Raw genomic sequence first — 17500 nt, 5'->3', positions numbered from 1 at the left:
TCAGCCAGCTCCAGGCGTTGAACCAGCAAACCACGCTTCATGTGGAGAGAGCGGTCGTCATCGCTGTGAGGAAGCTGAGAGAGAGAGAGAGAGAAGCAGCAGGTTTCATGGTGACAAAATGTGTTTGTGTGTATAAACTGAATCTCATCATGTCTTCTCCTCTGATACGTCTCCAGCAGATGTTGACTGATTCAGACTCACTCTGTCCTCAGTTTGCTGCGAGCTGCCCGTGTGCCGCTGCACCGTCCACCTGAGCTCGGCCGGAGGTGACCAAGGAACACACTCCAGGAAGGTGGAGTTTCCCTCCACGCCGTACACCGACTTCTCTTCCACAGCGTCAGAGTCTGACGAGGAGAAAGAAGAGAAACACAGATCAGGGGAAATATTCACCAGGTGATTGGTGTGAATCGAAAAAAGGGAGGAACACAGATTCTAAACAGGAAGAGAAACTAAAGAAACATTTCTGAGATGTCAACCACTTCATCATTTCTTTAACTTCAATAATCTTTACTGCCACTGTGTTGAAGCGGAGAAAACTGCAGTTACACAGAACGGCCCCTAGAGTGCGCCCCATGTCTACCTGCAGCAGAGAATATTCAAGAAGGTATTTTAAATCTGTAGAAACTTTATTGGTTTGTTATCGTGCAACAGTTGAAACTTTGGTTTTGGAGAAATAATCAAACATTAGGAAAATGTTCTTGCTGAATAAATTATTGTACAAAATGAACTGTTTAAATATTCAGTGTGTTCCTGTTGCATTCAGTAGTAAATAGAATTTACTATCTGTGATACTATTTTTGAAGGTAGTTAAAAAAGGTCAAATATTTGTATATTTATATACATATTTTATACTTTCTATATACTATATATTTATTACAGTAATTATGTTGATCAAACTGTGACTTTAGAACAAAGCTGATCATTAAACTTCAAAATCAGACATGAAAAAGCATCAAGGCTGAAATGATAAAACGTCAATATTTTAGCAGGTCCTTCTTTCCCTCTGTGCATCGTATTGTAGGAGATCAGTTTGGATCTTGATGCAATAAATCAGCACTAACACATTTATATATTTGAAGGGACCATGAGGCTTTGGCGAAGGTGCGAGCTCTAATGAGAGACATTGTAATTTACCTTCAAGTACATTTCCAGTATAAACACAGGACAAACTGAAGACCCTGCTCAGACTGAACACAGGAGGAGCTGGAGCTTCTGGATGGATCCAGACGTGAGAATCAAACACAGCTGTGGATTTATGCCGATCTCTTATGTGGACGAACAGCGAAGACCACCGTGGTTCTGCGTTCCATCGCTGCGTCACTTTAAACACATGATCGATGGAGGAAATCCTCCTCTCAGATCCTCTGATATAAAGAGACTTCATATCAAACTCACCGTCCTCTGTGACTGGGCACTGACTCCAGGGGTCTCCATACTTCACATCCTGTCTCCGTGCCCGCCTAACACCAAACCAGGGGAAAGTGTGATGTACATGTGGTAACTGTTATGAATGTGTGGTGTCCTCATTACCCCTCTGTCCCTCTCTACCTCTTGCTGGTGGGGAAGAACCTGGAGCAGGTCTGTCCATCCCAGGAGCAGTAGGGGTCTCTGGCCAGACAACACTTAGCACAGTCCGTCCCGTACAGCTCGCACCTCTGGAGCCCCAGCTGGGCCACGCTGAGCTCGCCGGACACGTACAGCTGTTGCTGTGGTCGAGACGGACGACACAGAGAGAGATTGATTTTATTGAGAGTTCATTATACTGTTGTAACAACAACACAAGTCTCAACTAAACAACACAACTTTGAACACAACATTTACTGGACTAATTAGAGCCTGAGCAGTGACCGCTGCAAGGATCCTATTGGGTTTCTTATTCTTTCCCCATCCCCCAATGTCAGATTGGTGTCGTCCTAAGCACGCGCGACTTTTGCTGAAACTTGTACGAGAAATGTTCGCATCAAATGGTTTCCGTGCATGTAAACAAAAGTCAGAGGACGCACCCTCTTGGTCGACAGCTTCATGCTCAGGATGGGAGTCGGACTCTGTGGAATAAAAAGAAAAATGGATGAATGTTTCTGTTGCTTCACACAAAAACACACGTTTATACCAACGTGCATCTACAGCTGTTTACGATGAGCCGAACGAATCCACGTAGATTTATTAACAGACACATTTCTATGCATTTGATACCAGATTGTGTCACATTTCATTTTAGAAATTCAAGTTGATCACACTGAACATGAAAACTCCTCTTCTCCCTCGTCTTCTTCACAGCCTGGTGTTCAATGTTTGTGTGTCTCAGTTTTCTAACGACCTCAGGAGCCTTAAAGACGCCGTTTGAAATAGTTCTTCACTGAGCTTCGTTCATTCAGTCGCAACAAACCACACAGTCTGAAGACAAAGCTGGAAAATAAAAGGAGGAGTGGAGGCTCATGTGACCGACACAGAAACGGTGACTGATCTTTACCTGAACTGATATTTCAGCCGTGCAGAGGTTGAGGTGAACGTTAAATGCTGCGGCCTCGCTCTGAGGTCAGAAATCTAATGAGTCTCTCTCTCCATCAGGTGGATAAATTACCCCCGAGCTCCATTTTTCTGGACCACTGACTCATTTCATGGCCTCACAGAGGAGAGTCAGTGACCCTCGACCGCTCTGAATGAGCCGAGGGGTGGATGAAGGAAACTCAAAGCCCACAGACCGACCGACTACAGCCTCCGACCTGAAACCCAGTCAGGATCCAAACAACCTGTCAGTTGCTCCTGCAGCTGTACGGTCACCTCCGGCTCTTTACACCCAGAAATGACTCAGTTCCTGTCTCAGTTGTTGGTAAACAACGAACGCCTGGTTTCCTGTTTGTTTGTTCTCGTCCTTCCTTCCCTTCACCTGCACAGTGTTTTGATTCTCTTTCCCTTTTCTTTCATCCTCTCCTTGTTCTTCCTCCTCATCTTCTTCATCTGTTTAAAAACAGAAACACACAAAAATGTGCTTTTCCTATTTTTGTCATCTCTCTGCTCGTCTTCCTGGTCAGTTTGTAAACACAGAGGATCTTGGGAAATATGCGTCCTGATATCTGCTTGTTTCTCTTTTGGGGAGTTTGTCCAGATGAACACGTTCCACTGAAAAACTACACGCACACACAGAACATCACAGGGTGCAGAGCTGGAAGATGAGCAGTGAGAGACATTACAACAAACTTGGGTTTTAGGCATTAAAGTCCTGCGTGTATGTGTGTGTGTGTGTGTGTGTGTGTGTGTGTGTGTGTGTCAGGATTCACAGAGAACGAAGAAGAGCAGTGAAATGATTTCCACAAATCAAATCAAAGTGAAAAATGATACGGACGAACATGTTTCATCCTAAGAAGTAGTTCTGTTAAAAGATAAAACCATGAAAACGTCGTCAGCCTTCTGATTTTCTTTCTCACAGTTTAGTGGCAGCAGCGTAATGGAACCAGCTCAAATCACCGTACTTTATATGCTTCCAACCTCTTGCTCCAGTATTTCTTGGGTCGGGGGCTGGAGAGACTGTGAGAAACTTCACACAGTGGGTAAAAAAACACGAAGCTTCCTGTGAAAGCTCGAGTTCTTTTGGTTCCTGGATCAGAAGCAGTATTGAAACTCTACGTCACCTGGAAGACGGTCAGCTCCTCCAGAATGAGCTCCTCTGTGTCCCAGTTGTGTTTGATGACCGACACCGCCTTCACCACCTTCCCATCATCTGCACGGCAACAGGAGAGCGTTCGAGTCAACGCACATTTCATCCACATTCACAATAAATCCAAAATAACTAAATATACAATAAAGAGAGAAAACTCATGGTGCACACATCACACATCCTACAGTGGTAACCGTAGTAACCAACAACACACAACTGCTACACAAACCAGCTGCTACAGTCAAAGCAGCCAATGTGTTTACACATGTTCACTGAGAACATGAGGAAATCACATGAATCTGCTCATGGAGGAAAATATCATGGGATGATTGTATGTAGACATTTGCATGTAAACATACTGCACACACACGCACACACACGTTACAATGATCCCAGGGAGCCTCGTAAACCTCAGAGGTCGTGCTGTGGGAAATCTCCTTTGCACATGTATGTTTACAGTGAGTGTGTGTGTCAAACGAACCTATACCCTACACCAGGGGTCACCAACACGGTGCCCGTGGGCACCAGGTCGCCCCCAAGGACCACATGAGTCGCCCGCAGGCCTGTTCTGAAAATAACACAACTCACCAGTGAGCTGCGTCTTAGATTTGATATGCGTTTCTAATTCATTGAATGATTTATTTTTGATTCTGTCAAATGTTTATTCTCATTCTGAAGTTGACTCCTGACTATGATTTGTTAACGGTCGGTCGGTGGCTCGTGAAAATGGAACATTTGTCTGATGAAATGTTGAAGAAGTGATCGTCTGAAAATGTAAACACTTGCTGAGATTCATAGAAATAAAGTGTTGAACCCTGAAATCATCTGTTTCCCACCTTGTTAAGTCAATGTTGATAATTACTGTGAGAAATCATGAACGTGATCAGCGTCTTCACACAGATGAGAATCATTTATCATTAATAATAATATATAACTATCAAACTGGCAGCCCTTCGTATGACTCAGTTCCCATGAAGTAGCTCCGTCTCAAAAAGGCTGGCGACCCCTGTCCATGGACTAAAGATGAACTCTCTCCGTTGAAGTTGTTCAGTGTGATTTGAAATCAGCTGGTAAAAACCTGGGAACATTTGCTCCAAGCTCTAAAATATCAAATATCAGACGCAGCCAAGAATCAAACCACCGTGACGTCACCTTCGGTTTGTGAGCTGCAGCTCTGAAGCCTCACGTCAAACATCTCGTTCAGCGCCATCTTGATTTTTTGAAAACAGGAGTAACCATATTTGAGCAGGGGGTGGAGCCTGACTGAGAACTCGAGGACACGCCCACCTGTCGCCTCATGATCCTAATTGACCAAATGATCATCAGCTGTTTTGAAGAAGACCTGAAACTAGAGACAGTGTGTGTCCTCAGAGTTAGTGGGTGTCCTCAGTGTGTGTCCTCAGAGACAGTGTGTGTCCTTAGTGTGTGTCCTCAGAGACAGTGTGTGTCCTCAGAGACAGTGTGTGTCCTCAGAGTTAGTGGGTGTCCTCAGTGTGTGTCCTCAGAGACAGTGTGTGTCCTCAGAGACAGTGTGTGTCCTCAGTATGTGTCCTCAGAGACAGTGTGTGTCCTCAGAGACAGTGTGTGTCCTCAGAGTTAGTGTGTGTCCTCAGTGTGTGTCCCCAGAGACAGTGTGTGTCCTTAGTGTGTGTCCTCAGAGACAGTGTGTGTCCTCAGTGTGTGTCCTCAGAGACAGTGTGTGTCCTCAGTGTGTGTCCTCAGAGTTAGTGTGTGTCCTCAGAGTTAGTGTGTGTCCTCAGTGTGTGTCCTCAGAGACAGTGTGTGTCCTCAGAGTTAGTGTGTGTCCTCAGTGTGTGTCCTCAGAGACAGTGTGTGTCCTCAGAGTTAGTGTGTGTCCTCAGTGTGTGTCCTCAGAGACAGTGTGTGTCCTCAGTATGTGTCCTCAGAGACAGTGTGTGTCCTCAGAGTTAGTGTGTGTCCTCAGTGTGTGTCCTCAGAGACAGTGTGTGTCCTTAGTGTTAGTGTGTCCTCAGTGTGTGTCCTCAGAGACAGTGTATGTCCTTAGTGTGTGTCCTCAGAGTTAGTGTGTCCTCAGAGTTAGTGTGTCTGTTGTGATGAAAACTAAGTTTCACTCGTGGTCCAAAAGTCCAAAATTTCAGTCGAATAAAAAGCAGCAGAGTTTATTGTCGACAAAAAACCAGAGAGCATTCAGTAGCGAGCCGGAGCTTCACCAGAGAAGAACTCTGCCTAACAGTAGTGTGGTGTTGTCTTATAAACCCTTTAGAGACCAAACCTGTCAGCTTTTCATTGGTTATCATCATTTCGGGGCCACACGTGTCAGTAGGTCATTGGTCAATTTTCTAGCTCTGGAAATTTCCACTGGGCATGTTGGGATCTTACACTAACTTTGCTTATTCTTGACACCATTATCTTTTGCTTAATCAGCTTAGTATTTTTTTAAAGATATTGTGCTTACATTTGACACCATTATGTTACAATTCGGTCAGTTTGTCTTTTTTAAAAGATTAATATTTCTTCACACAAGTTATACAATCACCTCATACTGCTTGTTACACACAGAATATATGGTTTGATTCGTAATTACATTCACAAACTTATTGTAATCAGTAGTAAATCATGTTTCAATCACACCTTAGTTTGTAGTGCAGGTTCTTAAAGGTATACAGTGACATTCATAAGTGACATGGTTTAATGGCCAAAAATTATACTACATGTCCTCAGAGTCCGTGCAGACAGTGTGTGTCCTCAGAGACAGTGTGTGTCCTCAGTGTGTGTCCTCAGAGACAGTGCAGACAGACACCACATCCTGGGATTCAAAGGTTTCTCATCAAGAGGCGTCTTCACTTCACGTCCCCTCGTCTTTAGTAAACAACAGATTCAGATCTCGTGGCTCTGAATTATTTTTCTCATTCACACGATATTTTATCGCGGTCACGTAATATATATTTTACCAAATGCCAACAGGGGGCGCTGTAACTTCCACAGAGACACAACCCCAGATGTTGTCCCAGCTGTTCTTCTGCATTTAGCAGCTGGAACTGAGTGTCTTTGATTCTGGATCATGTTGGTTCTCCTCTGATCTTTATCAGAACCTGTTTGGTCCTCGTTGTAAAACCCTTTCATGTAACACTGATTCATGTCATTTGTAAATCAAACAAACACGCAGAGCCACAAACAGACATTGAAGAAAAAAGGAGGTTTGCACCTGAAGCATTTTCCAAACTCAAACTACAGCAAACTGAATTCATACGATGAAATTCATGTGTCTGACTCAAAGTGATTTAAATGGGTTTCACTTTGTGTCCTGCCCTTGCAGAAAGGGGGGAAATGTGGTTATACACACATGGACATATACTGAGGGACAAAGGTGGACAATGATAAAGACAGACTTAGATACACTAGATGTGACTCTGTATAGAGGGTTTATATATTCTGCTGGGTGTCATTTCAATAAACACATTCTTCATGTGAATAAACACAATCCATAACGAGGGGCAAGATTTTGGGGCAAGAAGGTTCGTGGTTTGAATCCCGGTTCAGATGCGGTGTCTCTGTGTGCAGTTTGCATGTTCTCCCCGTGTTTTCTCCAGGTGCTCCGGCTTCATCTCACAGTCCAAACACATGCAGATGAGGGGTTGGGTGAATTGGAGACTACACACAAGCTGCTGCTGCTTCAGCCTCTGGATCATCAGGACACAGCTCAGCCTCCGTCCACACACACTGTCCTCTTCACACTGTCCTCTTCACACTGTCCTCTTCACACTGTCCTCTTCACACTCACCTTTACAAAGATCATCTCCATCTGTTGAGAGAAGAAGACATCAGTGTTAACAGAGACTCACTTCATCAGCTGTGAGTCAGTGATGCAGCACATCCAGTATAAAGAGCAGCAGGGACTTCAGTCCTGTTCAGAGGTGGAGCAGCTTCCTCTCTGCTTCATGTTCACGTGTTGGAATGAACACGCTAAGAGCTGCACACACTTTGACCATCACGTGTGTTTCCTCTGCATCTGAAAGTGCAGAGTGGACACTTGAGAGGTGGATTTCCTGCTGTTACAGGTGAAGACATGTTTCACTGTGTGTTGATCAACATGTGCTTCTGACAAACTGTCAGTGGACAGATGAGACAGATGGACAGATGAGACAGATGGACAGATGAGACAGATGAGACAGATGAGACAGATGGACAGATGAGACAGATGGACAGATGAGACAGATGAGACAGATGAGACAGATGGACAGATGGACCTCAGCAGAGCTTCTGCTCTGTAGAGACAGCTCATGGTTACCATGGTGATGATGCTTCTCTGAGGCTTCAGTCACACTGATCTCAGAGCTGTGACAAAGAGCCAACTGATCAGTTGTTCACTGATGAAGTGAGAGAACAAAGTGTCTCAGATCAGATGAAGACGTCTCTGCTCATCATGTGAGGCTGTCAGCTGTGGTCCAGCTTCACTTCCTGTTCACATGAAAACAACAACAACTGTCGTCTTCACATCAATCAAACGATCACAACCGGCTTCTGGCTCGTCTGATTGGCCGACTGTTGTCTCTCTGTGTTTCTGTCCAATCCTGAAGTCTGTCATCGTTGTCCTCTCACAGCTTCACTGAGGAAACACTGAGGCCTGAACTACGAAGACACTTCAACATGTCCACACAACAGAGTAGTTACTTTGCTCAGTGGGCGGAGCTTTTAAACAGGTTGATCTCCAACTTCACCTGCTCCGGAGCATGTTAGCCGTCCATCATCAGTTACCATGGTGATTTAACCAGAGAAGAAGTGAACGAGCTTCGTAGGACTGAAAAAACTAAACCTGAAGTTAACCTGATAACCACAAATCCTGCTTCTGGTCCAGACCCTGGATCTTCACTGTGATACTGACTGTGTTTAGTAAAATACTGATGAAAGCAGCGTGGACTGACTCCAACCATCTACTGACCTCAGAGTCTTCAGTGGACAGGTTGGACTCTGTAGAAGACCACACAGCTCCTTCACTCCTGAGTCCTGCAGCTCGTTGTATCTCAGATCCAGTTCTCTCAGATGAGAGGGGTTTGACCTCAGAGCTGAAGCCAGAGAAGAACAGCTGATCTCTGACAGACTGCAGCTCCACAACCTGAAGAAAGAATAAAACTTAACTGTAAATGAATCTGAGTTCATGTGTGAAAATAACAGATATTCATGTCAGCACAGACTCATAACATGGAAGAGAAATATGAAATCAGACATGTTGGACTAAAGACGAGTCCTGATTCAGTAACAATAGATTATTTGGACCCGGTCTCTGTCCTGCAGATCAGTTTATGAAATCCAGAACTAAACACAGATGAGTTTTAACAAGTAGCTGAATATTTAAAATGTCCCAGATTAATGAATGAATGGATTCAAGTTATGTCTGAAGAGGAATTATGTTCAATGAGTATTAAATGAAGCGTTCGGGCATAGCTTCACTTGACAACAAATGACGTCATGAGGTCAAAGGGCAAACTCCGCTAGGGTACGCTCGTTTACATTCCCCGGGCGGTCCGGGGGTTTACGTTACCACTATATAGTCTATGCATAATATGTCAATGATCTCCGGCTATGGCCATGATCCAAACCTGTGACTCTCTCTCTCTCTCTTTATGTTGTGACGGCCCATTAAGTACATTTGCAGGTATTTTCTTTATCTAATATATTTTATTTTATTGGATTGTTTATTAAAAACAAAAGGGGGGGGGTTCTACCTTATGTTGATTCTCAATTGAAGGTTCTACATGGCTTCATTTGTCAAAGGAAACATGAGCAAAGATTGATCCAGGGTTAGAGCCCTTATGCAACAGATGTAAGGCAGACACAGGTTCCCTCATTCATACTTTTTGGACTTGTCCAAATCTTCACAATTATTGGACGTCTATATTTGAGACATTCTCTGAGGTGTTTGGACTCAATTTAACCCCTCCCCCTTTGATTGCAATTTCTGGAGGAGTTTCTGAAGACGCTCTCCTTCCCAAACATTACTCCAATGCTATTGCTTTCGCCTCCCTAATTGCTCGGAGACTTCTCCTTGTGAAATGGAAGCAGGAGGCCTCTCCCACTCATGTGCTATGGACTCCAGAACTTCTGAAGTTTTACATCTGGAGAAAATAAGGTGGACGTTAGGTGGTTCAACAGGTACATTGGATAAGACGTGGCAACCATTTCTAGCACACATGAAGACGCTAAAGCTGTGTACCCTTCTGTGACTGATTTGTGTTTGAACCAAGGTGTAAAACATTTGACATGGAGACAGCTGTGATTGACATACATGTCTTCCTCTTTACTGGATTGTATGGACATTTGCTCATTATTATTTGTTGTTGTTTTGCCTGAAGTTTTTCTTGTGAAAGTTGACATTTGACTTCATTTCATGTTATTGTTTATCCTTTTGTTTTGTTTGTTCATCTTTTTATTTAGAGATATTATTGTCACTATTACTATTGTTTTGTTTGTTTGTTTCTATTTGTTGTGTATGAGATGTTTTTCGTTTTCGGGGGGAGGGACATGTAGAGGGGAGGGGACGAAGATGCAACAGACACACCTCTGTATTAGCATTTAGCACTTACTGGATTACAAAGCTGCTGTATGTTGATGATAAAAAAGGAAAATAAAATAATATAAAAAATAATACAATGAGTATTAAATGAGATGAACTGTGTATAAATGCTGTGTTATAGATATGAGATCTACAAAAGTCAGTCAGTGAACTGACCTCAGAGTCTCCAGTGGACAGGTTGGACTCTGTAGAAGACCACACAGCTCCTTCACTCCTGAGTCCTGCAGCTCGTTGTAGCTCAGATCCAGTTTTCTCAGATGAGAGGGGTTTGACCTCAGAGCTGAAGCCAGAGAAGAACAGCTGATCTCTGACAGTCTGCAGCCCTCCAACCTGAAGAAAGAATAAAACTTAACTGTAAATGAATCTGAGTTCATGTGTGAAAATAACAGATATTCATGTCAGCACAGACTCATAACATGGAAGATAAATATGAAATCAGACATGTTGGACTAAAGACGAGTCCTGATTCAGTAACAATAGATTATTTGGACCCGGTCTCTGTCCTGCAGATCAGTTTATGAAATCCAGAACTAAACACAGATGAGTTTTAACAAGTAGCTGAATATTTAAAATGTCCCAGATTAATGAATGAATGGATTCAAGTTATGTCTGAAGAGGAATTATGTTCAATGAGTATTAAATGAAGCGTTCGGGCATAGCTTCACTTGACAACAAATGACGTCATGAGGTCAAAGGGCAAACTCCGCTAGGGTACGCTCGTTTACATTCCCCGGGCGGTCCGGGGGTTTACGTTACCACTATATAGTCTATGCATAATATGTCAATGATCTCCGGCTATGGCCATGATCCAAACCTGTGACTCTCTCTCTCTCTCTTTATGTTATGACGGCCCATTAAGTACATTTGCAGGTATTTTCTTTATCTAATATATTTTATTTTATTGGATTGTTTATTAAAAACAAAGGGGGGGGGTTCTACCTTATGTTGATTCTCTATCAGATAATTGAATCACTAGTTTAATAGACTGATTATAGCTCAAATACTTTTCTATCAAAGAGACAGTGGCTGAGACCAAGAGTGTGATCTCAGAAAAAGCTTGGAAGCTTTGGGAGTCTTGTGTTTTTCTTTAGAGAATGACACTGAGGATAATGGGGAGGTTGGGGTTGATGTGTTCATTGTTTGTGTTGAAGGTTTTATCTGTATTCACTTGGTCATGTTTGAACGTACTAAGGTCGACTAGAGTTACACAGCTAACTCAGATACATCACAAAAGGTATAAAATGATCCTTCACATTTTCTTCTTCCATAAACTCTGATGGCAACACCTGCTCCCTCAACTTCAGGGAGAAACGGCTGCCACATGAATCTAATCAGCTGGAATGTTAGGGGACTTAACCATCCAATCAAACGTCATCAAGTATTCTCTCATCTCTTACACCTTAAAGTCAACATTGCATTTCTTCAACAAACTCAGCTACAAATAGAGATCACCCGAAAATGAAGAAAGATTGTGTTGGACAAATGTTCCAGTCTAAATTCAACAGTAAAGCTAGGGGTACTGCTATTTTGATTCATAAATCAGCTCCATTGATTGTCTCCCATGTAGTAGCTGACCCAAATGGCCGTTATGTAATTGTAACTGGCTCTTTATTTAACGCCCTTTACTCTTAGCTAATGTATACGCCCCCAACTGGGACGATAGTGATTCTTTCAGAAACGTTCTTCACTCATTACCTGGTATTAACACTCACTCATTATTACTTGGGGAGACATGAATACTATCATGGACCCTACACTTGACCGCTCTTCCACAAGACCGTCACCACTCTCAAAGTCTGCTCTGGTTCTGCAGTCGTATCTGGAGACCGATGGGGTTGTTGACGCACGGCCACTTCTTTATCCATCAGACAATACTGGTTCTTCTCTCCTGTACATCAAACATACTCGTGCATCCATGACTTTTTGGTTGATAAAAAGTGATTATCTCAGGTAAAAGCATGCACGTATAATAGTATTGTAATATCTGATCATAGCCCTCTGGTGTTAGAGCTCAGCTTTTCCTCATCAAAACTCTATTTACTCATGGAGGCTTAACCACCATACGATACCCTTACATACGTATGAGGTCGTCAGCGTGGACGTGTGTGACAAGTTTCAGGATCTTGCAATGATGATAAAGCTTTCAAACCACATACGCCATTACACGAACTTCACTTCCCGGCCACGCCCACACCCTTCACAATTTGGAAAAGTTAATTCTAACTTTTAATCCCCCATGGCTGAAGAGTCACCTGACCAAGTTTGAAGGCATTACCATTAAATCTCTAGGAGGTGTTAGATCATGTGCGAGGTGAGGAAACAGGTAAAAACAGCGTCAAAATGCATCTTCCGAATCAAAATGGCCGACTTTCTGTGGACCTGGCACCATGACGTCAAGAGGCTATTTTGCACAGTTTACCAGACCTGACGCGTCCAAAAATTGGTGAGTTTTCACCCACGGGAACATCTCTAAAACATCACAAACAATATAGAAGAATAATAATTGTTTCACAGGGATCGGGCCCTAATAATACAATGAGTATTAAATGAGATGAACTGTGTATAAATGCTGTGTTATAGATATGAGATCTACAAAAGTCAGTGAACTGACCTCAGAGTCTTCAGTGGACAGGTTGGACTCTGTAGAAGACCACACAGCTCCTTCACTCCTGAGTCCTGCAGCTTGTTGTCGCTCAGATCCAGTTCTCTCAGATGAGAGGGGTTTGACCTCAGAGCTGAAGCCAGAGAAGAACAGCTGATCTCTGACAGACTGCAGCCCTCCAACCTGAAGAAAGAATAAAACTTAACTGTAAATGAATCTGAGTTCATGTGTGAAAATAACAGATATTCATGTCAGCACAGACTCATAACATGGAAGATAAATATGAAATCAGACATGTTGGACTAAAGACGAGTCCTGATTCAGTAACAACAGATTATTTGGACACGGAGACTCAACCTGGATAAAGAAATGTGAATGTTTGAATGTGTCCTCCTGTTATTGTGGATCGTCATCATGTCAACACAGACTCTCAACATGCTGCTGACCTCAGTCCAGTCTGTGACCTGAAGATAAATATCACATCAGACATGTTGGACCATTGTTTCATTCATCACCTTCTTCTCTGTGTGTTTGGTCACTGAGTAGGTTTGTGTCATTAAACACTGTTTAAAGTAGAGATGGCTCCTGACAGTCACTTCCTGTTTGGTTCTATACTCATCAACTGTCCAACGTGCTTCAATAAGAACGTGTCTTATTGTTGAGAGCCTGAGGAGGACGAGTGCTCGGTCTCTGTCCACATGTTACTCACTGACACTTCATGAATGGAGTTGGACTGATGAGGTGGACGTGACTGACAGGCTGGGTGAGGGACAGATGACTGAGGGACAGTGAGCAGAACTGAAACAGTTCAATTTAAATAAATGACCAAATAAGAAAGAACTTTAGAAAAGTGAACATTCAAGGATTTAAGGACCTGACCTCAGAGTCTCCAGTCGACAGTTTGGACTCTCCAGTCCAGCACACAGCAGCTTCACTTCTGAGTCCTGCAGCTCGTTGAAGCTCAGATCCAGTTCTCTCAGATGTGAGGGGTTTGACTTCAGAGCTGAGGCCACGACTTCATAGTGAGTCTCTGAGAGGAAACAACCACTGAGTCTGTAATTAAAGAAAATATCAAATGTGTGAGAATAAAATCAGAAAACACAACATTCATACAAAACATGATCATGTGACCCTCACCCTGGTTAATCCACTTTCTGCCTCTTGAACATTTGATCTTAAAAACACCTCAAGAGAATCCTTTCAGATCTGGTACAAGCGTTCATTCAGACTAACAGATGACCTCATTAGATTCAGGTGGTCAAAGGTCAGAGGTCAAGGACTTGAACATGACGTCTCAAGTCTGTCTTTAGAGAACTTCTTCACATTTTGACCATTGGACTCAAAGATCAACTGATTAGATTTCAGTGGTCGAAGGTCAAAGGTTACAGTGACCTCATATTATTGTGAATGCAACATGTCAGTGACCTGCAGGGACTGACTCTGCACTGGTTGGTGGTGGTGCACAGACACAGGATGAGAATTCTAGTTTGAAGAAAGAATAAACTGTTCATGTTTAAAACTTTTCAACTAAGTTCACGTTCATTTGTTCTGTTTTTTATTGGGATGATTTAGACGACAGTTTTTAATCGATGGTGTCGGATCATGAATCCAGATCTTCACTTTAACACGGAGTCCTGCAGTTCACGGTATCTGAGCACAAAATGTTGACGAGTCATGTTTCATGTTTAAATGTAGCCTCAGAAACTCTGGAGTGAATCAAACAGACTGAGTTCATCTTTCACCAGCTTCAAGAAAACTTCTAGAACATACTGGATATACAATAATGAGATGAGAATGTGTATATACCATATGTACACATGTACTATTGTATACATATATTATACACACACACACTACATGTCTTTGGTTTGTGGATGAAGCTGGAGAACCCAGAGAAAGCCCTGCAGACAGGAGGAGAACATCCTCCTCACAGAGAGGCTGCACTAACAGTGTTGACCACTACAACACCATGCTGCCCACAAGAAGGAGAATCATTGAACACTGTGTGTGTTTGACTCATCTACACTGATTCAACATGTTATTGATCATGTCTGGACTCACAGAGCCTTCCTGCAGTTCCTCACAGCTGGGATCAGTCTCAGTTGACCCTGGTCTGATGTGTTGAACATCATCAGGTCCAACTCATCCAGAACCTCCTCTGACATCTGCAGCATGTAGGCCAGAGCTGAGCAGTGGATCTCAGAGAGTTTCTCCTCTGATTTGTTCTCTGATGTCAGGAACTGTTGCATCTGCTGATGTACTGAGTGGTTGTTCATCTCAGTCAGACAGTGGAAGATGTTGATGCTTCTGTCAGGAGAAATGTTATCACTCTGCATCTTCTTCAGGTTGTTGATGATTCTCTGGATGATCTTTGGATTGTTCTCTGTCCGACCCAGCAGGCCTCCTAAGACTCTCTGGATGATGTTTGGATTGTTCTCTGTCCGACCCAGCCAGCCTCCTAAGACTCTCTGGTTGGACTTCAGACTGAGGCCGTGAAGGAAGCGAACAAACAGATCCAGATGACCATTTTTACTGGTGAGGGATTTCTCCATGGTTCTCTTCAGGAGGTCATCCAGGGAGAAGGTACCGTCTGTGTTGCCATATGTTCCCAAGAAGTTCTTGAGTTCTTCTGAGTTCCTCTTGGTGTAACAGTGGAACATGTAGACTGCAGCCAGAAACTCCTGAACGCTCAGATGAACAAAGCAGTAGACTGATTTGTGGAAGATCACACTCTCTCTTCTGAAGATCTCAGTACAAACTCCTGAGTACACCGAGGCCTCTGTGACATTAAGACCACACTGCTCCAGGTCTTCTTGGTAGAACATGATGTTTCCTTCCTCCAGATGTTTAAGCGCCAGCCTCCCCAGCTTCAGAAGAACGTCCCTGTCAGCCTCCGTCAGCTGCTGTGGACTCGTCTCATGTCCTCCACCGTACTTGTTGTTCTTCCTCTTTGTCTGAACCAGCAGGAAGTGTGAGTACAGGTCCGTCAGGGTCTTGGGCAGCTCTCCTCTCTGGTCTGTGGTCAACATGTGCTCCAGAACTGTAGCACTGATCCAGCAGAAGACTGGGATTTGACACATGATGTGGAGGCTCCTGGACGTCTTGATGTGTGAGATGATTCTGCTGCTCAGCTCCTCATCACTGAATCTCCTCCTGAAGTACTCCTCCTTCTGGGCGTCAGTGAAGCCTCGTACTTCTGTCACCCTGTCAACACATGTAGGAGGGATCTGATTGGCCGCCGCAGGTCTGGAGGTTATCCAGACGAGAGCCGAGGGAAGCAGATTCCCCTGGATGAGGTTTGTCAGCAGCACGTTGACTGATGACCTCTGTGTGACCTCAGACACGACCTCCCTGTGGTTGAAGTCCAGAGAAAGTCTGCTTTCATCCAGGCCGTCAAAGATGATCACAGGTTTACAGACAGCGAGCGTCTCTGCCGTGAGCTTCTGTAATGTTGGATGGAAAACACGGAGCAGCGTGAGAAGACTGTGCTGCTCGTCTCTCACCAGGTTCAGCTCCCTGAACGAAAGCACAACCAGCAGACCCACATCTTGGTTTTCTAAACCCTCTGCCCAGTCCAGAGTGAACTTCTGCACCGAGAAGGTTTTTCCAACGCCAGCGACGCCGCAGGTCAGGACGACTCTGATGCTGCTCTGCTGGTCAGTGAAGGCTTTAAAGATGTCGTGGCACTTGAAGGGAGTGTCGTCGAGGCTCTTCCTCTTGGAAGCCGTCTCAAGCTGCATCACCTCATGTTCAGTATTAACCTCTTCACTCTGTCCCTCTGTGATGTAGAGCTCAGTGTAGATCCTGTTGAGGAGGGTTCTACTTCCTGTTTCCTCAGTTCCTTCAGTCACATGTTCACATCTCCTCCTCAGACTGATCTTATGTTGGTCTAAAACCTCCTGCAGACCCCGATCTGCTGAAAGACAAGAAACAATGTCAGAGACAGAGAATCTGAGAATCTGCTGATTGTTTTCATCAGATACAGAAAAACTAGAGAAATCAAAGCTTTTGAACTTTGTGCTTTTATAACCAAGTGAAATGTTGATGCTGTATGAAGGAACAAAATCAAACATGTGCTGTTGTCAGAAGTGAAGACATCAGCAGACACATGTACAGTGCTGCTCTGACCGGCTGTCTGAGCTCCAGCTCCTCTTCTGGATCTTTGTCCACACTGGGGACAGGAGGAGTCTCCTGAAGAACCAGACTGGTCCCAGTATGAGGTGATGCACTGTCTGCAGAACCAGTGTCCACAGCTGGTGGAGACTGGATCCTTCAGGACGTCCTGACACGAAGCACAGCGGGACGACTGCTCCTCCTCAGAAACATGACTCCTCTTCCTCTTTCTGTGAAGACATGTCCTGATAAGTCAAATGTCACAGTCACAGGTCGTCATCACTTCAAGGAGGTTTTGTTTCCACCCTGTATGTTTGTGTGTTGGTTGGTTTGTTCGTTAGTGGGATTATAAAAACCACTGAACAGATCACCAGTAAACTTGGTGAAGGATGTGTTCTGTGAACCAGATGTTCAGAGGACTGATGTTTATGAGTGAAATGGATCTAGTGAATTTCAAAGTGGTTTCATCAGGAGCGTGTTGGGCCTTGGTGGAGGTCTGAGCTCTTTGAGGGATTCTGAGAGATTAGTCACCAATTTCAATGAAGCTGTGTCCTAATGCAGGGGCCACACTAGAGGA

General features: G+C 43.9%; 2 protein-coding genes across 3 annotated transcripts in view; both read right to left on the bottom strand.

Annotated features, from left to right (window-relative positions):
• LOC138405673 (semaphorin-3D-like) overlaps positions 1–4960 on the bottom strand; it is a 5685-nt gene extending 725 nt beyond the window's left edge. Inside the window, exons 1-7 of one of the 2 annotated variants that reach the window (XM_069515704.1) lie at positions 4808–4960; positions 3630–3718; positions 2004–2045; positions 1549–1706; positions 1135–1460; positions 202–344; positions 1–74 (exon numbers count right to left, since the gene is read on the bottom strand). The exon at positions 1–74 is cut by the window's left edge and continues 725 nt beyond it. In XM_069515704.1, the coding sequence (XP_069371805.1) occupies positions 1–74; positions 202–344; positions 1135–1460; positions 1549–1706; positions 2004–2045; positions 3630–3718; positions 4808–4865 (890 nt within the window). In that variant the 5' untranslated portion in view covers positions 4866–4960. The remainder of the gene's footprint in view (positions 75–201; positions 345–1134; positions 1461–1548; positions 1707–2003; positions 2046–3629; positions 3719–4807) is intronic. The other variant, XM_069515706.1, reaches the window with a different exon arrangement.
• The window catches only part of LOC138405623 (NACHT, LRR and PYD domains-containing protein 5-like), a 224199-nt gene that overhangs the window by 204791 nt on the left and 1908 nt on the right, over positions 1–17500 (bottom strand). Inside the window, exons 4-10 of the mRNA XM_069515397.1 lie at positions 16939–17153; positions 16356–16723; positions 14872–16253; positions 13690–13863; positions 12820–12993; positions 10365–10538; positions 8577–8750 (exon numbers count right to left, since the gene is read on the bottom strand). Coding sequence (XP_069371498.1) covers positions 8577–8750; positions 10365–10538; positions 12820–12993; positions 13690–13863; positions 14872–16253; positions 16356–16723; positions 16939–17153 — 2661 coding nt within the window. The remainder of the gene's footprint in view (positions 1–8576; positions 8751–10364; positions 10539–12819; positions 12994–13689; positions 13864–14871; positions 16254–16355; positions 16724–16938; positions 17154–17500) is intronic.

Source organism: Paralichthys olivaceus, chromosome 2, assembly GCF_024713975.1.
Source record: "Paralichthys olivaceus isolate ysfri-2021 chromosome 2, ASM2471397v2, whole genome shotgun sequence".
Classification (NCBI taxonomy): Eukaryota; Metazoa; Chordata; class Actinopteri; order Pleuronectiformes; family Paralichthyidae; genus Paralichthys; species Paralichthys olivaceus.
The sequence above is the reverse complement of the archived record's forward strand: the minus strand, read 5'-3'. Positions and strand labels throughout refer to the sequence as shown.